Consider the following 27,720-nt stretch of genomic DNA (forward strand, 5'->3'; position numbering starts at 1 on the left):
GACCATGCGAGGTAAACCTTGAGCAGAGGATGTATATGAAACAGTCTTTCTATCTTAAACAAGGTAAGAGTAAGATCTCTATACACCATACCCTTTCGAAAACTGAGTATGTTGTTGTTATTATAATTGACAAGTGAAAGGAATAAGAGGAAGAAAAACTCGTGATGAGATTTGATCTCTGTACCTGTTTACCAGAGTTCTGCAAGATTGCACATTTTTACCTTGAGGTGGATACGAAGGCGTTTGGACATTGAAACAAGTTAGTACTTGAATTAAGTTGAAAAAGGTACTAGTACTTATTTGAAAGTTCAAGTTGTATTTTAACATGAAATAATGAAAACATAATTGTAATTTTGCGAGTGGAACTTGAAAGAACTTATCAAAAAAAAATTAAAACCTATTTATCAATCTTCAAATTCTATATCGCAAGTTAAAATTGAAATAATGAGCCAATTGGAGTTCAAATATTATTATAGAATTCTGAAACAAAATCTATGGACAAATTCAGAAGCGTCCTGTGAAATAATTAATTTGAAAGGGCGTGGAGTTTTTGCTATCCATGTCTATCTTGCTCTGGCTAATATATCTATTTATCTATCTATATCTTAATCTATATATACTATATTAAAAGCACGACTTCCTTAGTGAAATGTAGTTCGCATTTTTTATCCTTTAAAAATAGACTTCACATAGGACAAAATCGTAATTAAATTACTTTCCTAATATTTAGTACTTTGAAATCAACTAAAATTTTACTTATTAAATCTTTTTTTATTTGAATTATGTAGAAAATCTTAATGAATTATTTGAATCCTACAGGTACCTGATATGAATCTGTGACCCTTCTGAATTCTGAATGTATAATATATATTTTAACTTGGACTTGTCTTTGTTCGTTAACATGAATCCTTGTCAGTATATATGAATCCATAGTTCTTCCTTGTTTCCAGGACGTTCAATGTGTAATAATTCCGTTAAATTGAAGTTTTTGTCCTTCTACGTTTGGTAATTTAGTAAATTAGAAAATAAATATTAATTGTAGTTACAATTTTATCTAACATGACATGTTAGGTATTTCAATTAGTACCAACAAACAGTATATTTTAGAAATGTTTTTGAGATTGTTTTTTGAAAAACGTTTTTGTTAGGAGTAGCTTGAGAACCTACCTTTCAATAATTTGTGTTTTGAGAAAACATCTTCTATTTGATTTTCCCAGAAAAAAACAATTGCTTTAAAAATTAATCATAACAATTTTTAGGAAAAAGTTACCAAAAAGTACTTAAATTCCAACAACACTCACTCGACGGAAGATTTGATATAATGGAAAAATAGCTTTGGAATGTGTTTATCTCACGATATAGAATTTACATATCATGACAATCTTGTATTTTTGAATTTTACTGAATTTTAGCATAAGCATATTTTAATAATATTTATTTGTATAATTTTTAAAACGTTTATAAGATACACGAGCAACGCGCGTATCCTAAAACTAGTACTATATTAAAAGTACGAAGGTCCTATCGAAATGTCGTTTGTCCTTTTTACCCTTCGTAAGTTATTAAATGTTGGATATAATTGTAATAACTAATTTTTTTGGGGGAAAATAAACCAAATTGTCGTGTACTTGCTTAGAATTTACATTGTTTGGCAGTGGCGTATCTAGGGGGTTCTATGGGGCACGCGAACCCATGTTTCCCGCCCTAAATCATGTATAGTAATGTTATATTTTTTCAAAAATATTTAAATATATGTGTGTGCACCCATGCTCAAAGTATTATATGATGTGATGGTTATTGAGTGCAATTCTTTAGGTGAGGTTGTGAGTTCAAATCTTATGTCAATCTTGTTGTTTTTTCCTTCTTTTTTTCTAAAAGTAGACGCCCATGGGAGATGGGCGTGTCTGGTGTTATTTTTTGCGTATTAATTAAGTACTTTTTATTTTTATTTCTTTTTTGTTTGGTTTATTCTTTCAAAATTTTCACACATTGAAATTTCTATTCTTCTTTTGTCGCTGTAAAATCTAAATGTGATTAAACAAAATGTGTATATTAAAACTAGTAGCAGTGTATGATGTAGCATATAGTCAATGGATTCAACTGATTTTAATATTTTCAACATGAAAAATAGATATAGATGTAAGAAAATTATTAATTTAAAAAAAATTGAACTTATAATTTTAAAAGTGTAATGGCTACGCAATCGTAAGAACTAAAGGTTGAACTCGTAAAATTTTGGATTCACCTCTTCTTAATAGTGCACCCATCATGCCAAAATCCTGGATCATTCTTACCTTACCGGGAGTCTACGCGGTTTATTGTCCCTTCTGTATCAGTTTTGGATTCATCCATTGTTTTTTTGGTGTTGGTTTTGGATTCAATTTTTTATTGCCCTTTTTTTTGGATACAACTTTTCTTTATTTATGTTTAGAATTATGCTACCAATTAGATTCATTATACGTTTAAGATTCAGTTGGCAATTAGGTTTTATTGATGTGTCTTTTCTTTATTTAGATTTAGGTTTTTTTCTATGTTTAAATATAGGTTCACCAATTTTTTTGCGGGAAAACCATGAAACTGTCTTTTTTTAAGGTCTATTAACGCTGTGTTTTTCGTTGCTTAGGTTAAGGATTCTTTAGCTTTACCAAAACTGCCGTAGCCTATAGAGGAAAATTAGGTCTAGGATTCAGCAGTTAATATCACTTTAGGTTTAGGATTCTTTTACTCGTTAATTTTACTTACGTTGATATTTTAGACTTTTAAAACCAAAGACATTTAGAATAACGAGGAGCTCAACAGTCCTATAAAAGATTTTTTTTATAGTGTCACATATGTGAAGGTAGAATTACTTGTGAATAGAAGTAAATTTTCTAACCTTTACTGTGTTTTTGAAGTTATGTAATAATAGACGCTCCTATATTTTTGAACTGTAATGTCTCGTAATTATCATTACAAAATTGACTTATTTACAAATTTTGTTGTATAGATTGTTTATATTATTGCAGTTTGTGATAAAAAATTAATTAGACATTCTAACTCATATCAATTCAAAATTATTTTTACCTATATTTTATAATAATAATTACGCCAGCTTAAATTACTCATATTTTATAATTCAAGTGCAAATGGTTCAAGAAAGGTGACCAATATAAGCAAAAATGCTTCTTACCTTTGTTATTACTATTTTAGATAATATTTACTATCATCAGCTGCTTTTATGAACTTTAGTTGTGCTTCAAATGCATTATTGTAGTTCAATTCTATTTTGGTTTATTATTTTATTTAGTATTTTATTTCATTTTTAAATAGTATAACATTATAATTATCGTGCTTATTTCGTTAATTGTTTCCTCCATCATCTATGTCATATAAGCTTTTTTGAAGGCAAAACACAATATTTGAATTATGCAAAAAAAAAAAAAACTATATTGAGGCTACCATTTAAAAAGCAAAGTTTAAACAAGTCAAATTATTTTCTTAGAGAAGAGTAAAATTCATAAAAGGACTGAAATATTATTTTGAGCAATATGAATACACGTCAACATATTTGCCTCTCTCTATAAGTTTCTTTAGCAAAATTAAGGCATTTGGTGACTACAGTAGGGCATAATTTCTTCTTTTATTGAGCTAGCTAAATAGAATCGATTTATATCATTTTCAGAGCTTATACTAATTTTTCTAGTTTATACTTAATAACTCATATGCAATAAAAATTTGAATAATTTTAAAAGAAAATTATACTCAAATATAGGGTACACGCACAACGCACATATTCCAAGACTAATTTAAAAAAAGGGAGGAGGCCCAAGTTTTACGTTTATGTTACATGGAATTACTTAATTTTGTTTGCCGTTATTATTTTTTATTTATTTATATTTTGCCGTTAGCAAATTGTCTTGTATTTGTATTTGCTATTGTCTAAGCTCCAAATTTAAATAGGGTGACTCTACCTGTTCAAATTTGTTGAGAAAAAATGTCCAAATTTACTGCTTAATATTTATTATGGTTTAAAATTACCATTATTGAAAAATAAAATGGCTCAATTTCAAATAATGCAAAGAAATTTGGCCCTTTTATGAAAATATTGAAGAGTTGATCCGTCTTGTCTCTCCTCGTGGGCTATAAGGCTTCGCCTTTGCTCCGCTAATATCCCATTGTACTCTAAACTCTATCGTTATTGTAATGACCCGGCCGATCGTTTCGATAGTTATAGCCCTGTTTTTCCTATTTCTGTTTTTTTTATGCTCTTAAGCTATATTATGATATGCCATGTTAGTTAGTTCGGGCCCGGTGTGGTTTCGGAGTGGAATGAGACACTTAGTCTCTTATTTAGAACCTTAAGTTGGAAAGGTCAACCGGATGTTGACCTAGGTGTAAACGATCTCGGATTTGAATTCTGATGGCTCCGTTAGCTCCGTTAGGTAATTTTGGACTTAGGAGTGCGCCCGGAATGTGATTTGGAGGTCCGTGGTAGAATTAGGCTTGAATTGGCAAAATTTGGAAATTTGGCGATTTCGGTCGGCAGTGAAAATTTTGATATCGGGGTTGGAATAGAATTCCAGAAGTTGGAGTAGGTTCGTAGTGTCATTTGTGATGTGTGTGCACAATTTGAGGTCATTCGGACGTGGTTTGGTTGGTTTCGGCATCGGTTGCCGAATTTGGAAATTTAGAAGTTCTTAGGCTTGAATCCGAGGGTAATTTGATGATTTGATGTTGTTTTGAGTGATTCGAAGATTCGACTAAGTTGGTATGTTGATATATGACTAGTTGATATTTTTGGTTGGGGTCCCTAGGATCTCGGGGTGATTCCGGGTGGTTAACGGATTTGTCGGAGTTGAAAAATGCATCTGAAGCTGCTGCTACTGCTATTTTCGCACCTGCGGAAGAAAGAGTCGTAGGTGTGAGGCCGCTGGTGCGCGTGGGGAGTTCGCAGGTGCGGGCAATGCTGGGCTAGGCAGGTTGCGCAGGTGCGAGTTGGAGGTCGCATCTGCGAGCCCGCAGGTGCGAAACCTGGGGCGCAGATGCGGAAAGGGAGATGTTGGGCAGGCTTCGCAGAAGCGGAGGAAACGCGCAGGTGCGCTTTCGCAGGCGCGAGAATTTGCTGCGCAGATGCGGAAAAAATGTGAGGCCAAGGCTGGAGCGCATGCGCGAAAGATTTGGCCGCACCTGCGAGCCCACATGTGCGAAGCCTGGAGCGCAGGTGCGAAAGTTGGGGAATTAAGTGGAGTTCGCAGATGCGGCGCCTTGACCGCAGGTGCGGTCCCGCAGGCGCGAAAAAAGAGCCCGCAGATGCGAAAACCTGGGCAGAAACCATAAATAAAACACTTCGCGAATTTGGTTCATTTTCACCATTTTCAAGTCGGTTTGTGGAGCTTTTGGAGTGATGTTTGAAGGGTGATTCAAAAGCTATCAGTGAGGTAAGTTGCTTGAGCCCTAATACTTGTATACATGGTGATTTTATGTTGTTTAATCATTGTAATTAGTGAAAATGAGGGGTTAGGGCTTGGAATTTTAAGAGTTTAATTTAAGGATTTGAAGGACCAAACGATGTCGGGTTTTGATGAATTTGGTATGGTTAGACTCGTGAGTGAATGAGCTTTCTAGTTTTGTAAATTTTGTCGGATTTCGAGACGTGGCCCCGGGGGCCGGGTTTGAGCCAATTTCGGATTTTGGTCTAATTTTGTAGCTTTTCCATTGGAATTCATTCCATTAGCATATATTGATGGTATTGTACTGATTGTAAATAGATTTGGAGCATTTGGAGGCTGAGTCCAGAGGCAAGAGTATTGCGGGGTAGAGATTTGACCGGTTTGAGGTAAGTAACAATTGTAAATCTAGTCTTGAGGGTACGAAACTCCGAATTTTATATCATTCTACTATTTTTAGTAATGCACATGCTAGGTGACGGGCGTGTGGGCGTGCACTGTTGGAGATTGTGACTTGGTCCGTCCTGTAGCAACTGTAAAGTTGCATATTTTATGGAAATTATATGATACTTATGTGTTTTTAGAAAGAGTTTTTGTTAATTGGGCTGAATGCCATGTTTGGGCCTTATGCCAGTACTGTTTGGACCCTTAAGGACCTTTACTTACTATCCTGTCATTGTTTTCGATTGAAAATCTATACTCAGTCATGGTTACACCTGTTTACTGCATAACTCAGTTTTATGACTCTATTTTGATGCATATAAATATTGTTTTGGGCTGAGCACCCTGTTTTACTGAAATGCCCGAGTGGCTTGAGAGGTTTATGACTGAATGAGGCCGAGGGCCTGATTTGTGAGGATATTTATGGGATCGGGCTGCACGCCGCAGCATGTTGCATATTTATGGGATCGGGCTGCACGCTGCAACATGTTTGATATCGGCCGAGGGCCTGATTGTGATGATGAGTGTGGATTGGGGCTGCCCGCCTGCAGCATACTTTATTATTATAGCACATGAGTTGTCCGTGCAGATTATAGCGCTTGGGCTGAAGGAGCCCCTCCGGAGTCTGTACACACCCCCAGTGAACGCAGGTACCTACTGAGTGCGAGTGCCGAGTGCTGAGTGACTGGGAGGCATGAGTGATTGTGAGGTATGCCCGAGTGGCAAGGGTGATTGTGAGGTATGCCCGAGTGGAACGAGTGACTGTGAGGTTTGCCCGAGGGGCTGTATATGAGTGATGTTTTGCCCGAGGGGCTGTTTATGATTTCATTATTTTTGCTCACCTTTGCATTTTTCCTCTGTTTGAAAACTGTTGAAAAATATCTTTAAATAATTTTTACTAGAACTGGGTTTAAACGAGATATTTTGATTCAAATCCTGATTTTAAAAGCATGTGGTATTTTACTGAGATTTTCTAATATAAATGTTATATGCTTTATTGCTCGTCACTAATGCTCAGTCTTTATTTATTGTTGTTACTTACTGAGTTGGCGTACTCACGTTACTCTATGCACCTTATGTGCAGATCCAGGTGTAGCTGAATACGATAGCGGTTGTTGATTATTTTGGTTGCAGATTTTCTCGGGGATAGCAAGGTAGCTGCTTAGTGACCGCAGCCCCTGCTCTTCTCCCTCTTATCTTCCTCTAGTTGTATTTAGCTATTTTTCAGGCTGCGTTAGCCTTGATATTGTTAGACAGATTGTAGTATATGCTCATGACTAGTGACACCCCGATGTCGGGCTTTTCCTTCCGCACTTTTATTTTGATTTGAACTCCTTTGCGAAGGTTTTTATGTTAAATAATACTGAAATTATCTTTGAAATGAAAATATCAGTTTATTTTGGAAATGAGTCGACTTGCCCAGTTCCACGATAGGTGCCATCACGACAGGGGTTTGTTTGGGTCGTGATAGTTATATTTGAAAATTAGATTAAAGTGGTGTTTGACCAAAAAATATATATATCTTGGTTCAAATAATTATATTTATCTAAATAAGGGTTAATCTTAGCTAATAATAATATTCTTAGATAAGGTTCTTAAAGAAGAAATAAATATCACACAAATATTGTCGGTCAGTAACAGTGATGTGTAGTAAACATTCCACAAATCAGAAATGATAGTATTGGATTTAATAACAATGAATAGCAATAAATGACATTTAAGTAAATAGAGGTAATGAGTCACCCAAGAAAAGATGGAGTAAATGGATGTTCTCCCTCACAATGATGAATGATAGACAATCCTTTGAATACTCGAGTTATTCTCGGATCTAGTGAAAAAGTATAGACAAAAATCTGAGTTAAAATGTGATATTTGTATCTTAGCAAGTGAAAGCCGAATCTTTAAGTCAAAGTGTGTTCTTTACAAATGAATATCACTTGTCCCCTATCATTGTCTCTTTTTCAATTTATACGTGACATGTTCCTAAGAAACCCTAGTAGTACAAGTGTAGAGAATATCCATTAGATATTTTCTTTAGTATCTTATCTTGAAAACTAGTCGTTACAACTCTGCCAGTGATACTCGACCTTAACCTCGACCCTTGTTGACACCTTGACTACAACCCACGTTGACTCTTCGACCACAGACTTCGATGCTTCTCGGGCCATTTCGACAAAGGACAACTTGGGAGCTCTTCCCTTAGTATTATCTTCGCTTAAATGTTCTAAAGATAGATTTGGACCCATACAGTTATCCCCTCCGCATACTAAGGCCGACTTCAGGCGGGTTCGATGAGCGAATTTTGTTCGTTGTGGTCGAAACAATCGAACGAGTTGTGCAGGTCATGGTGGTTGCGGCGAACTAACAACGTGGCCTTACGCGAGCCGCTCCTTTCAAATTATTGGAGTTATGCTGTCCACAAATTAGGATGACGTCATGACGTCATGCGTTATTATGACGCATATTCCCGATGCATTGCTTCGTTACGCGTGTGACCCATGATTGAACGTGTGGCTTCGGTTCCGGTGCCAGTAATGATGGATCATTTTCGGTCCTGGTGCAAAGATCCTTATAAATAGAGGTATTTAGGTGTGATTTTAAATTTTTAAGTTTTCTATTGTTTCGAAACCCTATATTACTCTCTTGCTCTATCCTTGCTTTAAAACTCTTCTCTCTGTTCTAGTGATTTGCATTGTTCTCAGTTCTTCATCGTTTGATACTTCTTCTTTTTTTTTCAAAACATGTCTAACATGCCTTCTGAGTCGAGGATGAAAGATTCCCGTTAGTGGAGGAGATAATTCCTCGCAATCTTGATACTAGATCTGATTTCTCCAAATTACCTGATGCTGATCCCGGAGCCTTTCGGTCAGTTATGAAGGAGAAGGAATTTAGAGAGCTTAAGGCTAAGTTCGGCCTTCCCGATCACGTCGAATTAATCCTGGCTGGGTGGAATACGGTGCAGGTCCACCGTCCTGGGTACTACGCCTTCTACGCCTATCCCTTCTAAGTCGGCTACACTCTCCCTCGTCTTCCATTGGCGGTGGAATTCTGTCGTTATTACGGCATTTTCCCAGCTCAGCTTGTGCCATACGTTTATAAACTTATAAGGAAGCTTACCAAATTTGCCAAGCTAGCCGAGGTCGAACTGACTCTTTGGCATTTAATACATCTGTTCGCCCCCAGCTTTTATAGGGGGAGATGTTGAACCTTCGCCATCGAGGAGGTAAGTGCTTGGTAGTGAAGATGGATGACAAAACAAATCGCTAATTCTGGTTCAACTTCTTTTTCGTGAGGACCGTGGACGTGATGGCCAATATCGACATTTTTCCTGAGGCTTGAAATTATACTCGAAAGTAACTAATTTCCTTGTATGTAGGTATCTGATTTTTCTCCCATGCATAGTCGTGGGCTTTGACCTCTAGTCCTTTTCTCATGCAGCCAAGACCTCGCCTTCTCATTTGGGCGAAGATATTTCTGACTGGGTTGGTCGGCTTCTCCCTCACATTGTAGGGATCCGTGAGTGGTTAGGTTTTTTCATGAAGTTTGGTCCTACTCTCCTTTCGACTGGTAAGTTCCTTTTACCACCAATGTCTTAGTTCTTTTTCTTTTTGTTTACTTTTGCTGACCTTTCCCTTTCCCTATCCTTGTGTTTTTCTTAGTTTCGGCCAGGGGATCTTCGAGGAGGTCGAAAGCTCCTGCCCCCTCATTCCGAAAGAGGAAGGCTACTACGTCCTTGGCTCCCGCCCCTTCTTCAACTGCGCCTGCTTTTGTTCATGCCACGGTCCCTTCTTGGACGGCGACTGCTTCTGTTCGTGCCCCGGTCCTTTTTCGATGGCGGCTGCTTCTGTTCGTGTCCCGGTCCTTCCAGTGGCTACCTCCGAATCTATCCCTTCTTCAGATGCGGAGACTTCGACCGCGAAAACCTCGAGTCCTTCGTTGTACCGTCTCATCGATGAGGACGAGGAGCCTTTGCCTGGTGATGGGGATTTGATGCCTCGTAAGAGGAGGGCCGTAAACTTCATGGGGTAGATATCGGCGGCTACCGATGTGGGAGACTGTGGCTTTGTCCTTCGGGAGACGGCCACAATGCATATCAAGGAGAGTCCAGAGGCTCGTCTCGAGACCATTTGTTGGGAGGATACAGATGTATGACCTAGGGGGGCTATGATCGAAAGCGTGGTGGGTGGCGGCCCTGAACTTCCATGACGCAAAGAGGCCTTACCTTCTGGTGTTGCAGTGGACATACCTCATTCGACTAATGATAGAAGTAAGGTTGTTGCTGAGAAGGATTTTGGATGTGATTCCGACATGGATGCAGATGAGCTGAGGATGATCGACGAGGGGCTTACTCAGCTTGAAGTGAGGTTGGAGGGGGGTTCGAGGACTATTATGATCCCGATGGATGGTAATCTTCTTGTGAATACCGAGCAGATTATCCCTTCCCTTGTCCCTCTCAGTTTTGAAGTTGAGGGTACGACCTTCAACAATATCAATGACAACGACCTACCGAATAACTTTCTTGGCCTCTCCCTTCGGGTAAATACATTCATTGTTAGTTGTTTTTCCTTTGGTTTTGTTCTTTCAGAGTCTCTAACTTCTTTTATTCGTTTTGTAGCCGGTCGTCTTAGAAATTGAGAGTGCTCGTAGGGAGCAGAGGTATAACGACATCTATGTGAAGTTAAAGGACAAGTACTTGTGAGTTCTTGAGAAGTACCGGGAGCTTCGGTGTCAGCTTCGTAAGGGCGGCAATCTGCGCCAACGGAGGGAGGACTTGAAGGCCAGGGACGAGGAACTGGTGCGGATGATGGGGAAGTGTAGCGTCCTGGAGGGGACATTAAGGAGCAAAGAGGAAGAGCCTGAGCTCAGCAAGGAGGTCGAAGCCCAGTGCAGTGACCTCCAAGCTCAAATGATTTTGCTGCATGCCCAGCTTGAGGAGAGCCAATTCAGGGTAGAGGCTCTAAGTGGCGAGGTCGCCGAGAAGGCAGAGGATCTGGAGAAGGTAGAGTCCGCTTTGTCGGAGGCTTTGAGTAAGGCGAAGTCTCTTAAGGTGGTAATCCGTATTATCCGTTCTGAGCAAGAGAATGACTTAGAAACAACAAAGCTTAAAGAAGAGTGGCTCGATGAGAGGATTGGAGAGTTAGAGAGAGATACTTCTGGCCTCTACGATTGAGTTGCTGCTCTTGAGGCCGAGAAGGACCAATTACTGGTGCAGTCGTCCTCCTCCCGTACTTCAGATTTTCCTAACGTTCCTCGGGAGTTGTATGAGGAGTGGATTTATGTCGAGGCCCAGTTAGATATCTTTCGAGATTTGCATGCGACGGGATCCGTTTCTGAGGCTGCCCTCGAAGATGCTCGTGTTAAGGCTCGTGAAGCTCGAGTCACTTGTGGGTATGATCCCGCTACGTCTGAGGCCGGTGAGGACGATGGGGATGAGGGTGTAGACCGGATCGAAGAGAATGCTTGGTATGAAGCTGTATATCCTGAGGGCGAATGTGGTGATGGCGAGGGTATTAATGGTCAGAGTGGCGACACTGTTGAGGGCCAAGTCAGCGAGGATGTTAAAAACTGTGATGGTGGTGGCCAGTAGTTTTTTCTTTTGTTTTTTTGTATATTTTTGTCGGCGTTTTCACGAGCCTATTGTAAACAATTTTAGTATGTGAAATATCAAAGTCATTCCTTGCATCTTCTTCTCTTCATGTGGTTTATTTTCTGTACTTCTGTATATTTTTGTTTCTTTATTGGGATGTGGCCGATGGCCGATTGGTGTTTGTTCAAGCTAGGTCGAACATAACCTTTCGTTGGACCGTGGCCGAGGACCCGTAGATGTTTGGTCTTGCGAGGTTGAACATAACCTTTCATTCGATCACGGTCGAGGGCCGATGGGTGTTTTCTTGAGCGAAGTCTAACATAACCTTTTATTAGATTGTGGTCGAGGGCCGATAGGTGTTTAGTCGAGCAGGGTCGATCATACCCTTTCATTAGATTACGGTCGAGGGACGATATGTATTTGTTCGAGCGGGGTCGAACATAACCTTTATCAGATCGCGGGCGAGGGCCGGTATATATTTGTTCGAGCGGAGTCGAACATAACCTTTCATTCGATTGCGACCGAGGCCTGATAGGTGTTTGTTCGAGCGAGGTCGGACATATCCTTTCATTAAATCGCGGCCGAGAGACGGTAGGTGTTTGTTCGATCGGGTTCGAATATAACCTTTCATTAGATTGCGGTCGAGGTACGATAGGTGTTTGTTTGATCATAATCAAACATAACCTTAATTCGAAAAAGGTGTGTTGATAAGCGTAAAGTTTCTTATTACTTTGACATTGTTGCTTTGGTTACATAATTGGAGAAACTTACAAATTCTTGGGTGTTGGTCGGCATTCCAATCCTAGTCCAAGTCTATCTAGTCCCTTCATTGGTTGACCTGGAGAGTATTGAGAGGCCGAGCTATGAAATAGTAATCACGACCCTACCTTCGCATAATTTGACTCGAAGCGTTCTCTTCATCTCCTCATTAAAAACCTCCCTGAGAAAACCCAAATGTGACAAAACTCAAGTGAGGGAAAAAAGAGTACGACTCGGGGGCGTTTTTTCTCTCAAAAGTTGAAGTATTTGAGGTGGCTGATATTCCAGTTGTTTGGTAGTATCTTTCCTTCCATTATCTCTAGTTAGAATGAACCCTTATTTGTTTTTGCTGTGATTTTGTATGGTCCGTCCCAGTTCGTTCCCAGCTTGCCTTCTCGGTGATCTTTGCTCGCTAGAGTTTTGGCTTTCAGTACATAGTCCCCGACTTTAAGCGGCCGAACCTTTGCTTTCTTGTTGTAATAACGTTCTGCTTATTGTTTTTGGGTGACCATTCTTGTGTAGGCCATGTCTCTCCGTTCATCTATTTCGTCGAGATATTGCTTTCTGCTCTCGCCGTTACTTGCGCAGCTTTCATGGGAGTACCTTAGTTTGGGTTCTCCGACCTCGACCTGTATTACTGCCTCAGTCCCATAGACCAAAGAGTAGGATTTCTCTCCTGTTCTCGTCTTCGGAGTTGTTCAGTAGGCCCATAATACTTCTGGTAACATTTCCGGCCGTAGTCCGTTGGCGTCTTCGAGCTTTTTTCATGATGTTTAGTATAGACTTATTGGAGGATTTTGTTTGGACGTTACCCGCTGGATGGTATGAGGTTGAGAGTATCTTCTTGATATGCCATTTTTCGAAGAAGAAAAACTCGACGGTTTTCTTTCCTGTGAATTGGGGTCCGTTGTCACAACCGTATTTCCTTGGGTATGCCGAATCGGCATATGATGTTTCTCCATATAAAGGTGATTACCTCCTGCTCTCGTATTTGGGAGAATGCTCATGCTTCCACCCATTTAGAGAAATAGTTAGTTAAGATCAAAAGGAATCATACGTTACCTCATGCTCGCTGGGGGGGCGCACGATGTCCATTCCCCATTTGATGAACGGCCAAGGGGAGGTGACCGAGTGGAGGTGCTCGCTCGCTTGGTGAATCGTTGGGGTGCACTTTTGGCATTGTTTGTATTTCCTCACGAAGTCTGCGACATCCTTTTTCATGGTGGGTCAGTAGTATCCCGCTCGTATGAGGCATCCGACCAGTGCTCGATTGCCAGAGTGAGCTTCGCAATGGCCTTCATGGACTTCTTCGAGGACGCGCTGGATTTGGTTCGGGCCCAAGCACTTCGCTAGAGGGCTGCCATAAGGCCTCTTGTGCGGGTCACTATAGAGGAGGTTGTATCTGGCCTCCTGCATTCTTAGTTGTTTGGCCTCTTTTTTGTTGCCTGAGAGTGTGTCGTCCTACAAATATGCGATAATACGATTACTCCAATCCCAAGTTAAATTTATAGTTCTTACCTCGACTTGGTCCAGTGATGAGTTGAGTAGGTGGACTACGCTTTTATCTCTGGTCATGATGCTTTTGGTAGCATCGACTAATTTGGCAAGGCCATCTGCTTCGACATTCTATGCTCGTGGGATTTGATCGAGTTGGCATTCGTCAAACTGAGGAAATAGCTTGCAAATTACGATCTGGTATTTTTGTAATCTGTGTTCCTTGATTTGGAAAGTCCTTGTGATTTGATTGACTACGGGTTGGGAGTAACAACGAAGTTTCAACCGTTTCGCCCCATATTTGAGTGCTAGTCTTAATCCTGTAATTACGACCTCACACTCGACCTCATTGTTAGTCATATCCGGGCACCTTATAGACTGGCGAATTACTTTGCCTGTTGGGATCTCGAGTACGAGTCCCATTCCGGACCCCGATGCGTTGGATGCGCCATCTGTGTATAGGACCTAGAGGTCTTGTGTTTGGAGGGAAATTTGGATGGCTTCTTTTTCAACTTCGGGCATTATTTTTGCGCTGAAGTCGGCGAGCACTTGTGACTTTATCGCCATTCGCGGCTGGTATGTGATATCGTGCTCACTAGCCCCATTTGGCCAGCCTTCCCGATAGCTCGGGTTTATGAAAAATGCTACTCAAAGGGAAAGTTATGACGATCGAGATGGGGTGACTATGGAAATAGGGTCTAAGCTTTCGTGAAGCTACGACCAAGGCCAGAGCTAATTTTTTGAGGTGCGAGTACCTCGTCTCGACGTCGACAAGTGTTTTGCTAATGTAATAGATGGGAGATTGCGTACCTTTATTTTTGCGGATCAAGACTGTGGTTACTTCTACCTCAGATATAGCTAGACAGACGAAGAGCTGCTCCCCAGGTTCGGGTTTCAAAAGCAAGGGCGGTGATGATAGGTATGCCTTCAGTTCTCGCAGAGCCTGGATGCACTCGGAAGTCCATTCGAGGTCGTTGTCTTTCTTAAGTACGCCAACGAATTTATGTCACCTATCTGACGACCGCGAGATGGACCTTGATACGGCGACGATACGACCAGTCAACCTTTGGACTTGTTTTTTGGTAGTTAAGAGTTCTGATATCCCCTTAATGGCTTTGATTTGGTCTGGGTTGACCTCGATCCCTCGTTGCGATACCAGAAAACCCATGAACTTTCCCGAGGCTACCCCGAATGCGCATTTCTCCATGCTCGCCTTCATTCTGTACCGTCTGAATATGTCAAAAGTTTCTTTCAAATAATCGATGTGATCTTCTCCCCTTTTGGACTTGACTAGCATGTCGTCTATATATATCTCCATTATTTTGCCTAGCTGGTCTTTGAACATCCTTATTACCAATCTTTTATAAGTAACTCATGCGTTTTTTAGTCCAAACGGCATGACCTTGTAGAGATACATTCCCTGGTGGGTGATGAACGTGGTTTTTTCTTGATATTCTTCTTCCATGAGGATCTGATTATAGCCTGAGTAGGCATCCAAGAAACTTAGTAGCTCATGCCCGACCGTTTCATCTATGAGTTGGTCGATATGAGGTAATGGGAATGAATCCTTCAGATATTCTTTGTTCAAATATGTGAAATCAACGCACACCCACCATTTCCAAATTTTCTTTTTGACCATCACTACGTTGGTGACACACTTGGGGTACTTTGACTCCCTGATGAAACCATTTTCTAACAGTTTTTCCACCTCCTCGCGGACTGTGTTGTTGATAGAGGGGTTGAATTTACGCCTGACCTATCTCACTTGGGGGGGGGGTTGGAATGGGTCGACGTTTAATTTGTGCGTGGCAATTTTCTTTGGGATATCTGTCATATCTACATGGCTGAAAGCGAACAAGTCTGCGTTAGCTGTTAAGAATCGACAGAATTTACCTGGTTCCCGAAGTTTGCAGCCAATATAGGCCTTCTTGCTATGATCGTTGAGGTCCAATTGAATGGGGTCGTGGTCTTCTATGGTCGATCCTACGGCTTCGACCGTGTCGGGATCCTCGATGACGTCCTCGGTCTCATTTTGCTCCGACCTCGACCTTGTTGATTGCTACGCCTCTTTTTCTTTGTCTTTTCTCTGTATGGTGGTTGTGCTATCTATGGCAATGCGGTAGCATTCCTGGGATGTGTGATGTTCTCTGCGAATACTGAAATCCCCCATGGTGTTGGGAATTTGACCACTTGGTATAGGATTGAGGGGGCGACTCTCATGGGATGTATCTATGGTCGACCCACTATGGCATTGTATGCGGTGGCTTGATCCATGGTGTTCAATGTTGTCTCTAGAGTTATTCCACCGTCCAAGACGAGTAGTGTAATTTCCCCGGACGTTCGCTCAACTGCATTATTAAAACCGGTTAGCGTGACGCAGCGTTGCACTATTTTATCCTCGAGCCTCATTTGGGTAAGGACTCGGGGATAGATAATGTATGCACTGCTTCCATCGTCCACCATGATGTGTTTGACATCAGTATCTAAAATGTGTAAAGTAATAATAAGGGCATCATTACGAGGGAAAGTCAAACTGTCGGCATCTGACTCGTCGAAAATGATACTCTCTTCGAGTCTGCCATGCCGTTCGCGGGTGATCGACCGCTTGAGTTTGTGAGTGGTGGTGAACTTTACACCGTTGAGAGAGGCATCGCCACCGTCGCCGATGATCATGTTGATGGTACGAGCTTGGGATGGTGTCTTTGGCGGGCCATGATATTCACGTTCTCTGGCGAAGTTGGTCCTCCCTTTGTCGCTTAACAATTCTTTGAGGTGCCCTTGTCATAACATGTTTACGACTTCCTATCTGAGGGTGATGCAATCTTTTGTTTTGTGCCCGCGTTCCTGGTGGAACTCACAGAGGGCGTCAGACTTTCTGGTGTTCGAGTCTGATATCATATTTGGGGGCCACTTCACTTTTGTTCTGAGTTTCTCAAGGGTGTAAACTATTTCTGTAGGCGATATACAAAAATTGTGAGCAGATAATAAAGGAGGCATACCTCTTTCGTTTCGATGAGTCCATGTCCTTGGTATGGGCTGGCCCTCTTCATAGCAGAGGGAGGGAGCAGCGACCGCCCTAACATATGGTTGGTGTCGTTCCATGTTACGTCGTGGAATCAGGTGATCTCTTCTGGTACTATCTCTTCGTTCTTTTTTGGATTCGGCTTGTACCGAGTTTAGTCAGTGAGTTGGTCCATTGAGATCGTCCTCCTCTACTTGGACCTCGGCACAATAAGCGTTGTGGATTTTGTCCCAAGTGGTTGCGGGATACTTCATCAATCGACTCAACAATTTTCTAGTTGCTCTCGAACCCTCTGGATTCAACCTGTTCTGAAAATCTACGACCGCCATCCTTTCGTATACGTTGGGCATAGTCATCTTTACTCTGTTGAACCGGACAAAAAATTCCTTTAGCCCTTCTCCCAGGGACTGCTTAATAGCAAATATGTCGTTTACTCTCGCCTCGGCCTTCTTGGCTCCGGCATGGACGGTTAAAAACTTATCAGCCATTTCTTCAAAAGTTTCTATGGAGCGTGCTGGTAGTTGCGAATACCATTTTAATTCCCCTCCCGTGAGATTCTCGCTAAACTTTTTCAGCAAAATGGAGGACACTTATTCTTTGGCAAGATCGTTGCCTTTCACGACGGTGACGTAGTAGGTCGCATGATCTTCAGCATCAGTCGTGCCGTCGTATATCCTAAGGTAGGGCGGCATTTTGAAGGGCTTTGGTATGGCATGCAGGGCTGCATCATCGTTGTACGACTGCTCTACGAATCGTCCGCCGTCCCTTTTCGGCAACAGCTTAGGAGCGCCCGATATCTTGTCAACCCGTTCTTGGTGTTCTTTCATCTGGTCTTAGAGCGCCTTGTTTTCATTCTTCATTTCTTCAATCCTTTTAAGAAGGGCAGCGAGGACGTTGTCATCTGTACTATCAATGACAGTGTGGGTTATACTTGTCGTTGGAGGGAGGGGTTGGTTGCACTGCTCATCTGTTTGTTGTATCGTGCAAGCCCTTGCAGTTTTCGCAGTCACGCCTGGGGCGGGTTTGTTGAGGACACTTGCTAGCGTGTCGGTTAGCCATGCCTCGAGGGGTTTCTTCAAGCTGGGGGCGTCCCTTCCTATGAAGGCGTGAAAACACCTTTACTGCTGGGTTTTGTTATGCTGCAGTGTGGGGACGGTGACCTCTCTCGCCTAGGGGGTGCGCTGGGCGTCATGTCCTCACCTACTGTTTCGCAGCTCTCGTCGATGACATTTAAGAGGTTGGTTAGGAAGCCACCTGTTGCCCTCGTCCTTTCCACTTGGTTACCTACCATGCAGGTTTTTGTACGCACAAAGAAAGGAGATATCAGGATTTTTTGACGTTAGTGACCTGTGTTAATTGTAGATCTAGAGGAAACAAAAAATTTAACTAAGAAATTCCCACAGACGGCGCCAAATTATTTGACAAAAAAATGTATAGATCTTGGTTCAAATAATTAAATTTATGTAAATAAGGGTTATTCTTAGCTAATAATAATATCCTTAGATGAGATTCTTAAAGAAGAAATAAATATCACAAAAATATGGCCGGTCAGTAACAGTGATGTGTAGTAAACATTCCACAAATCAGAAATGATAGTATTGCATGTAATAACAATGAATGACAATAAATGACATTTAAGTAAATAGAGGGAATGTGTCACCCAAGAAAAGATGGAATAAATGGATGTTCTTCGTGACAATGATGAATGATAGACAATCCTTTGAATATTCGAGTTATTCTCAGATCTAGTGGAAAAGTATGGATAAGAATCTCATTGAAAAGATGATGTTTGTATCTTAGCAAGTGAGAGTCGAATTTTTAAGTCAAAGTATGTTATTTACAAATGAATATCACATGTCCCCTATCATTGTCTTTTTAAAAAAAATTTATACGGAACATGTTTCTAAGAAACCCTAATAGTACAAGTACAGAGAATATCCACTAGAATATTCTTTTTAGTATCATATCTTGAAAACTAGCCGTTACAGCTATGTCAACGATACTCGACCTCGACCCTTATTGACACCTCGACTACGACCCTCGTTGGCTCTTCGACCACAGACTTCGACAGACGACGACTTGGGAACTCTTCCCTTAGTATTATCTCGGCTTAAATATTCTAAAGACAGATTTTGACCCATACAAGTGGTAACTCCATAACTGACAACTTGCTTGGATGGTTGTTAGCTATTGTATTGTATCGTATTGTTACTTTAAATACAATATTTGTTTTGATTGTTACTTAAATTTATTGTATCGTATCGTTAAATCCGTCCTTACGTAACATCGAAAAGTGCCACTTTAATTTATTTAACGACGGATTTGATATGGTGGCGTCGTCACCTTATTTTTTTCTCTCATCTTGTCTTTTCTTATTATTAAATAATCATGTTTTATCATTTATTCTATTTTTTTAGATTAAATATTTTTGCTTCGTATCATTTTTTTTAATAATATTGCAAGTTTATTGTTCATATTGTTGATGCATGATATCATAAAACGATGACAAACGATACAATTTATCCAAATATTATATTCATTAAATAATACAATACAATACAAACAATAAAATACGATACATTATAAAACGATATATAATAATAATCCAAATTGTATGCGTGTCAGCTAAGAATGAAGGTACAACCTCGGTCAACCTCCTTTTAACGCTTTGGTAAACTCTGCCACCTTTTCCCTTTGTTCTTCACTACCTAAAAAGCATTAAAATAAGTAAAAAGGGGGAATAAAAAGCTAATACTGCTCCAAAAGTAATACTCCCTCGTATATAGAATTTAATAATATGATAGTACACTTTATTTTTTTTAATTTTTTTCCTATAGTAGAAGAAATAAATGATGTTGCACTTTGCTTACACAACTATCCTTCATTTGATAATAATTGGTTTTCAACTTGCTTTTAGTCAATTTGCTTTCCCTTTTCTTCTCTCTAATTTTTCCCTTTTTCCATTTGTTTTTTAAGTGCGGGGAAGGGAGAAGATATTTTATAACAAAATTTGACTCTCTTTCTTGAATTTTGCCTTCTAATGCATGAGAAGCAAAGAATGGATCTATATTTTCAAGTGCGAATACAATCATTATGGCTGTTCGAATTATAAACAGTTAGAAATTTTTATACAAGTCTTGATTTTCGTAAAGTTAAATAATGATGAAAAATGAAGTATGTATATATTCGAATACATTTGCAGAGAAGTAGCGAGTACAATAATCTTTACTTCTAGTAAATCAAAATCTGGGGCCAACCTCCGTAAGAAACAAAAAATAATATAATAAAAAGAACGACAAGATGTTCCTTGGCTGTTTGGACCATTTTTTATTGTATTATATGTTCCTCTTTTGTTTTCCATAGATATTTGAAGGTAGACAATTTGGAACTATGCACTACATCACTTCAATACGTACCAATATTACTTAACTTTATATACTACTAAGGAGTAGTAAATACTATTTTTTGGAACATGAAATAAAAACTTGAAATTGCTAAAGAAGTGATGAATATCGATATATGAATTCCTACTTCTTTCTTTACTATGTAAACATTATGGGGTCGTTTGGTAGGGTGTATAAGAATAATACCGAATACGGTGTATCAGTAATGCATAAATTAGAAATGCATGGGTTAATAATGCAAGTATTAGTTATGAAGAGATTATTTCTTATTCATTGTTTAGTGTGGTGTATTAAAAATTAAAATGCATTGCATAATTTTTTTAAAAACTAGTTGTTTACAAAAAAACCTTCCATATTCTTTAGCTTTAAGGAATTTTAAAAATAATTTTGTCTTTAACCATGCTAATGCATGCATTAATAACCTTAGTATTGCTAATACCATAGTTTGCTATGTATTAGTTATACATAGGATGAAAGCAAAGAAGTTGTATAACTAATACTTGCATTAGTAATACGTATATTAAAAAAATATACCAAACAAAGAATTACTAATACCAAAAGTTAATGCATGTATTATTTTCTCTAATACATCCAACCAAACGACCCCTATGGGATTGAAGGTGATAATGCCCCATTTGTAAAGGCGTAAGGCTAAGCCCAAATATGATTTTTGAGAGATTTGGAGATCTAAATCATATTCATATTTTGGTTGCTCATGCGTGTTGTTCGTTGACTCCAAAATATAGTCATTTCCTTTTTATTAGGTGTATTTGTACTAGTTCTCCATTAGTATTTTAATTCTTCATCATAGATTTTTATTATTTATTACTTCAACCTAAGTGAACTTTAACTACATATTAGAACATACTTCTTTTGCTATAGTAAAATATAAATTATAGTAGTATTATTTTTCGTGTAGTTTCAAGAATATCTAAAGTTTTTTTTTTAAAACTCAAACAAACACTTTTATTAGGCTAAGTCAGCAACCAACAAGTTTACGATAAAATTAGGAGCATACTCTAAATAGAAAGGATTTAGCATAATTTTTAGACTTTCTAGATTTGCATGCCTTGTAAGCCAAATCAGAGAAATATTAGAATTTTTCTTTAACAAAAAATAACAATAATCTAAAAGTACTCCAAATTACGTAAAATCGAGAATTTATAAGAAAGTACAAATTCTTTAGCATCACATTCAACTATATTCTGGCCCTTAAAATGTTGAACAACAAGACGAAAAACCAAATATAAACCCACAGTTTCAATATGTCAACATTGTTACAACCTCGAAAAATTGTAGTAGTAGTAGCTACAAACTGACATGCTAAATCATAAACAACAACCTCTTCTTCACTACACACCGAAATAAGGAACACAACTTCATCCATATTACATGTGAAAGCTTTAGACCAAGACACGCTACAACTCCAATGTAAGCACTCACTATACCTCCCAATCTCTTTTGAGTCATGGCAAATATCTAAAGTTTTAATGAGAAAAAGAAGAAGAAGAGGAAACCTCAGACTTTACGTCACAGCCCGTGACTTTAGATTTTGACTCAGCAAAAGTAAAACAGATCTAGTTTTTGTGTTTCACGGTAGCATAGCATTAGTAACAGAGAGATGAGAAGATAAAGACTACACACAGTCACACAGTGTTCACACTACACTCCACACTTTCCCACCCCTCTCTCTCTCTCTCTCTTGTTTGTTCCTTCTTTCTTCTCCCACTGGTCCTTTTCTCTTTCTCATCCTTAAAACAAATCTCTCTGCAATAGCAAGCATCACCCCCTTTCTTTTGTCCAGAAATGCTCACAGTCACACACTATTCACACTACACTCCACAACCCCACTAGACTCCCCATATTTCTTGTTTCTTCCTTCTTCCTCCTCACTATATGTCCTTTTTCTTAATTTCATCCATTTAACAAATCTCCTCTGCAAATATGGATCTCAAGAAATACACACAATCACACAGTCCATCACAAACCTGTGCAAATATGTATCTTTGATACTCACCCCTTTCTTCCTCAAGAGATGCACACAGTCACACAGTACACTCCAGACTCCACACTCCGACCAGTTGCCATTCTTGTTTCTTCCTTTTTATTTTTTCATTCATAAATCTCTCTGCAAATATGCATCTTTAACTCTATCAACATCACGACAGTCACAAAATAGTGTTTGATTATTCCTTCTTCTTCCACATTAGTCCATTTCTTTAATCAATAAACAAATCTGTCTGCAAATTTGTATCTCTAAACTCTTCCAAGTCACCCCTTTCTTCTTCAAGAGATACACACAGTCACTATTCTTGTTTGTTCCTTTTTCTTCCACAGGTCCATTCGTTTCACCCCAATAACAAATCTCTCTGCAAATATGCACGTCTAGCTTTTCAAATATCACACCTTTACTCAAGAAATGCCTCCAGAAAACCCATTTCCGCCTCCTCTAACCACCCTACCTGTCTTCCCCACCACCTACCTACCTCCCCCGCCACCCCCACCACCCTCGTACCATCACCATTCTCACTCCCCTCTCATCCCACCCTTTATAGCTGCTGCTTTTGCCTTGACATTCTTCATTGTTGCTGCCATCATTTACCGCAAAGTGTCACGCAATAGGACTGTTCCTACAGATCTGAAGTCACCTCCACCACCCCACAAGTTCTCCTACTCTGTCCTCCGTCGCGCTACTGGCTCATTCTCAGCTGCTAATCGTCTTGGCCAAGGTGGATTTGGTTCTGTTTACAAAGGCGTCCTTCCCTCTGGACAGGAGGTAGCCGTGAAGCTCATGGATGCTTCTGGCTCCCTCCAAGGCGAGAGGGAGTTCCACAATGAACTCTCTCTCGCCTCGAGGATAGACACTACGTTTTGCCATCACGTAGTGCCTATCCTCGGCTTCTCCTCCGACGAGCATAGTTATAAGCACCACTGCTCTAGTCGGAGGAGGAGAAGATTAGTTCTTGTTTATGAGTATATGCATAATGGTAGCCTCCAAGATGCCTTGTTAGATCGAAAATGCCCTGAGTTAATGCAATGGAGAAAGAGATTTGATATTATAAGTTCCCTTGCAAAGGGTGTTGAGTATCTCCATTATTCGTGTGATCCTCCTATAGTACATGGAGATATAAAGCCGTCTAATATATTGTTGGATTACAATTTTGATGCAAAAATAGCTGACTTTGGTCTAGCACAGTCTTTGACTAAAGATGATCAAGTTGTTGAGTGTTTCATTGAAGATGAGGAGAGAGTTGAGAAGGGGGCAAAAGGAGAAGTACTTGAGAATGTGGATGAAAATGGGTCGATTCTTGAAGGAAATGAGAGTGTGGTGACAGAGGAGGTTGTGATAAATGTGGATCAGTTGCCGGAGAGTTGTTGTGTGAGGGTGTTGGATGGGGAAGCGGGAGGGGTGTCGCCTGAGGTGGGAGTGCCATCAGAGGGTATGGAAAAGACTAGTGTTTCTGAGGGTTTTTTTGATGGGATTAGTGTGGATAGTGGAATTTCGAGAGGGATTGGGAGAGGAATTAGTCAATCAGGTAGAGATTGGTGGTGGAAACAGGAGAATGTGAATGGTGGATCAGATTCGGGGAGGATTAAGGACTATGTGATGGAATGGATTGGTAGTGAGATTAAAAAAGAAAGGCCTAAGAAGGACTGGATCGCGACCACAAGTGCAGAAGAAGATGTTGCGAAAGGGGGGCAACAGAAGCAAAGAAAGAAGCTTGAATGGTGGGGATCTTTGGATGAGGAGAAACTTCGGAAAGAAAAGAAGAATAGGAAGCCAAGAGAATGGTGGAAAGAAGAGTTTTGTGAGGAGTTAGCCAAGAAAAAGAAGAAAAGGGATCTCAAAGGGGGAGAAATGTGGTGGCAAAGGGATGAAGAACTAGTGCCAGAAAGAAAGAGGAGAAAAAGTAAGGGAAGTAGAAGCAGCATTGATTGGTGGCTTGATAGTTTCAGTGGGGAGTTTCGAATTGGAAGAAGAAGTAGTCAAGATTTTGCCAGTGGAGATATTCCCAAGAGTGGAGGTGTGAGTAGTACCCCTAGTATGAGAGGAACCGTTTGTTATATTGCTCCAGAGTATGGTGGCGGAGGGCAGCTCTCAGAGAAGTGTGATGTGTATAGTTTTGGTGTTCTGTTGTTGGTTTTGGTATCAGGGAGAAGGCCACTCCAAGTTACAGCTTCTCCTATGTCAGAATTTGAGAGGGCTAATCTGGTTTCATGGGCAAGGCAGCTTGCTCATTCGGGCAAGCTTTTGGATCTTGTTGATCCCAATATTCAGTTACTGGATAGAGAGCAAGCATTGCTTTGCATCACAATAGCACTACTCTGTTTACAAAGATCACCTAACAAGCGCCCGACAATGAAAGAGATTGTTGGAATGCTTTGTGGTGAATCAGAGCCACCCCACTTGCCATTTGAGTTTTCCCCTTCACCACCATCCAATTTTCCTTTCAAGTCCCGGAAAAAGGCCCGGTGAGTTCACTGAGTGTTCTTTTACTGTTTGATTAACGGTAACTTCGCGCTGTTCAATGTAATCTTCATGTATGATTGTGTAAAAAAATGTTAGAAGATTAGCAAAAACCAAAAGGAAGAAAAATGTTATAATCTTTTTATCAGTTCCTTCTTCTTTTTTTTTGTGCATAAATCTTCTCTATATTTCCTGAACCTCTCAATTCTACTGTGTTATGATGATAAGCAGACTAGTGGCTGAATTCAAGGAATCCTAGGCTTAAAAGTATCTGATATGACTCTACTTCCACTTTCTAAAAGTTGAGTGCACCAGTAATTACAAAATTCAGTGCCCTTGAACAATAACGAGCTTGCTTTTTACTTATTGCTTTCAGCACTTACTTTATCCGAGTCCCAGAAGATATTTAACGGTTTGTTGTCTGTTGCTTTTTAAAAGTAGGATGTAATTTGTTTTATAGTTACACTCGTTTCATTGCAGATTTAACCCCTCTTATCCCAATTCCCAACTGTCCAAGGGGTGATTACAAAGGAAAACATGGAAGTGCATTTTTTATTTGTCCACACTAATACTGTATAATCTAAGTAGTTCCTGTGACCTTATACAATGTAGTATAAATATGTATTGTAATTGTTCATATTGCATAAATAGATGATATGCTTAGGGAAAGACATCAGAGAGAAAAGCAACAAGGACGAGCGGTTAACTGACTGCTGTTCTATAATTAGATTATGTGTCTACAGCTGATTGTTCAAAGGATCTAAAAGAATATGAATACCTATATAATATGCTGTTTGGCAAATAGGTCATCCATGTTTGAGAAACAAAAGTGATACGACCGTTTCACATTCATAGGGGACTAACAGCAGTTGTCACTACTGGAAATATTTAGTGAAAGTTAAACAGTAAACCAATGTTGCCAAAATTGAGGGGAAGCTGAGTAATATTCAGTACTCCGGTATTTGGTTATTCTGCGAACCTAAATTGTCATATTTATGTCTCTTGATATGTTTAATGAAGTACATAAGCATCTCAAATGTGGATATGAGTTAGTTCCTTTAAATGGTGGAGATCATTTATGTTGGATACCTCATCTAACTGTAATAGCCCGCGTTTCATCATGCATATAATATCTCGGGTACCTATATCACCTTGTGCAGATAATTCTCCATTCAATTGTCTGGGTGAATGTGGCAGAATTCTTTTGTGAACACTTAAATCTTTCTTGCTTATCATGTAATTTTGGTTTGATTCAGATTGAAATAGCTTTTCATAGCTCTTTAAGTTGATATATGATAAGCATTGTAGAATTCGTGATGTTATAGTTGTGAAGTTAAGATTTTGATTTGTTTGTCTATAAGTTACATAAGATTGAAAACTTTTAAGTAGTAGAATTAGCCCCTTTTACATATACAAGGTACTGGAAGTTTTAACATTTCTCTGCTCAGAGTTTGCAAATAGAGCTCTGATATTTTATAGTATAATATTTGACTACAATGAGCTTAAATAGAGCGACATGGACATGAGTGAGGATTCATATAGCAGATAGCAGAAGGCATAAATGTTTGTAGTCGTGAGAGTTTGAAAATCCTGGATGAGATTTCTTTATTGTTTTAGTTTCATCAGAATATGTTTGTCTGCTGATCAACTAAAGGACAAAGATGGATAGGATATTTGTGTTACTGTCGTTTTAGAGGTCACTGAAGTTGTCTTGTTGTTAAGAGTGTAGTTCTAACAGGAAGCGCACTTGTCCACTGGCACTAAAGTTCCTTCTTTTGCTCACATAATGTCCCTCAAAAACCTTTGACCCACAATGCTTTATGCTAAACCTGTGTAGACACGTTGGTTGTCTTAGCAATCATGTTTTTCCTTCTCTTCTGCAGGGTATCCCACGTCTAGGGATGTACGTGAGGTGGTTTGGTTTGATTTTTTATTAAACCAAAACCAAACCAACTATCTCGGTTTACTAAATTTATAATCAAATCAAGCCAACATAAACTCGGTTTTTTCGGTTTTGATTTTTGTCGGTTTTTTTGATTTCCTCGGTTTTTCGGTTTATTTTCGGTTTTCCTTTTTAGTTATATTATGCTTGAAAAAAAGATCAAATAATCACCAATTGTCCGCATGATTACTATTTATTAAAATAATATATGAGGAATAGCAATTGTTCGTATGAATCATAATTCCAAGACCTTTCATAATAGAAAATGACAACAAACATGAGATAAACCAAAAGTTACAACCCAACTTGTAGTTCCACAAAAAATATTAAGTTAATTAAAGTTGGCCAAGACAAAAGTTAGAAATAAGTAGTAAGCAGCCAAGCATCATGAATAGGTTGACACTATTTTGTTTAACTGAAGTTCTAAACTAATCAATACTCAAATGGTCACCAGACATTCAGGAAAAAAAAAACAGTTACATGTTAAACAATATAAAGATAGAATCGAATTCATTACGAATTAAATATATAAAATTACCTTCTTCAACTTGCTCAATTTTCTTAATTTCTTCTAGATAGTCTTAAAGCTTGCATTCCTTCTTAGAGAACCTTTAACATTAAGCAGTGATTTCATCACAAATATAAGTGCAATATTGGATTGAAAGAACACAACTCGTAACATCAAATTTCAGGACCAACAATCTAAGATAACAATTATACCCAAATTTAAAGGGACAAAATAACATAATTGGTTTAATCAAATACTTTAGCTTACCAAATTGTGTTGGAGCAGTAAGACTAATATATAATTACAAACTTGGACAGTGGTTTGGAATTGCAAAGAAGGAAGCTCGTCGTGAATTGGATGGAAGGGTTTTCACTATTTGGGGTTTTTTGACTTTGGAGTTGGAAGATAGGAAAGATAGAAGAATGAAGACAAATAAATAATATCTCAAGACATTGAAAACTATAAAATAATTTAAAAAATACTTACAAATTAGATTTTGATGATTATTTTTTATGTATAAATTTATATATATTATGTCGGTTTGATTTAGATTCGGTTTGACTTTTTTTTTTTGTTAATACCAAACCAAACCAAGAGTGATCGATTTTTTATTTTCCAACACCAAACCAACCAAACCAAATCACAAGTCAGTTTTTTTCTTCTGTTTGA

At 39.2% G+C, this 27,720-nt stretch overlaps 1 protein-coding gene across 1 annotated transcript; it reads left to right on the plus strand.

The window, feature by feature from the left end:
* Nucleotides 1-21,299: 21,299 nt before the first annotated feature.
* LOC104089360 (receptor-like serine/threonine-protein kinase At2g45590) lies at nucleotides 21,300-24,749 on the plus strand. The gene has a single exon (XM_009594227.4). The coding sequence runs from the start codon at nucleotides 22,553-22,555 to the stop codon at nucleotides 24,608-24,610; it is 2,058 nt and encodes a 685-aa protein (XP_009592522.1). The 5' UTR covers nucleotides 21,300-22,552; the 3' UTR covers nucleotides 24,611-24,749.
* Nucleotides 24,750-27,720: the final 2,971 nt, after the last annotated feature.

This window comes from Nicotiana tomentosiformis, chromosome 1 (genome assembly GCF_000390325.3).
Source record: "Nicotiana tomentosiformis chromosome 1, ASM39032v3, whole genome shotgun sequence".
NCBI lineage: Eukaryota > Viridiplantae > Streptophyta > Magnoliopsida > Solanales > Solanaceae > Nicotiana > Nicotiana tomentosiformis.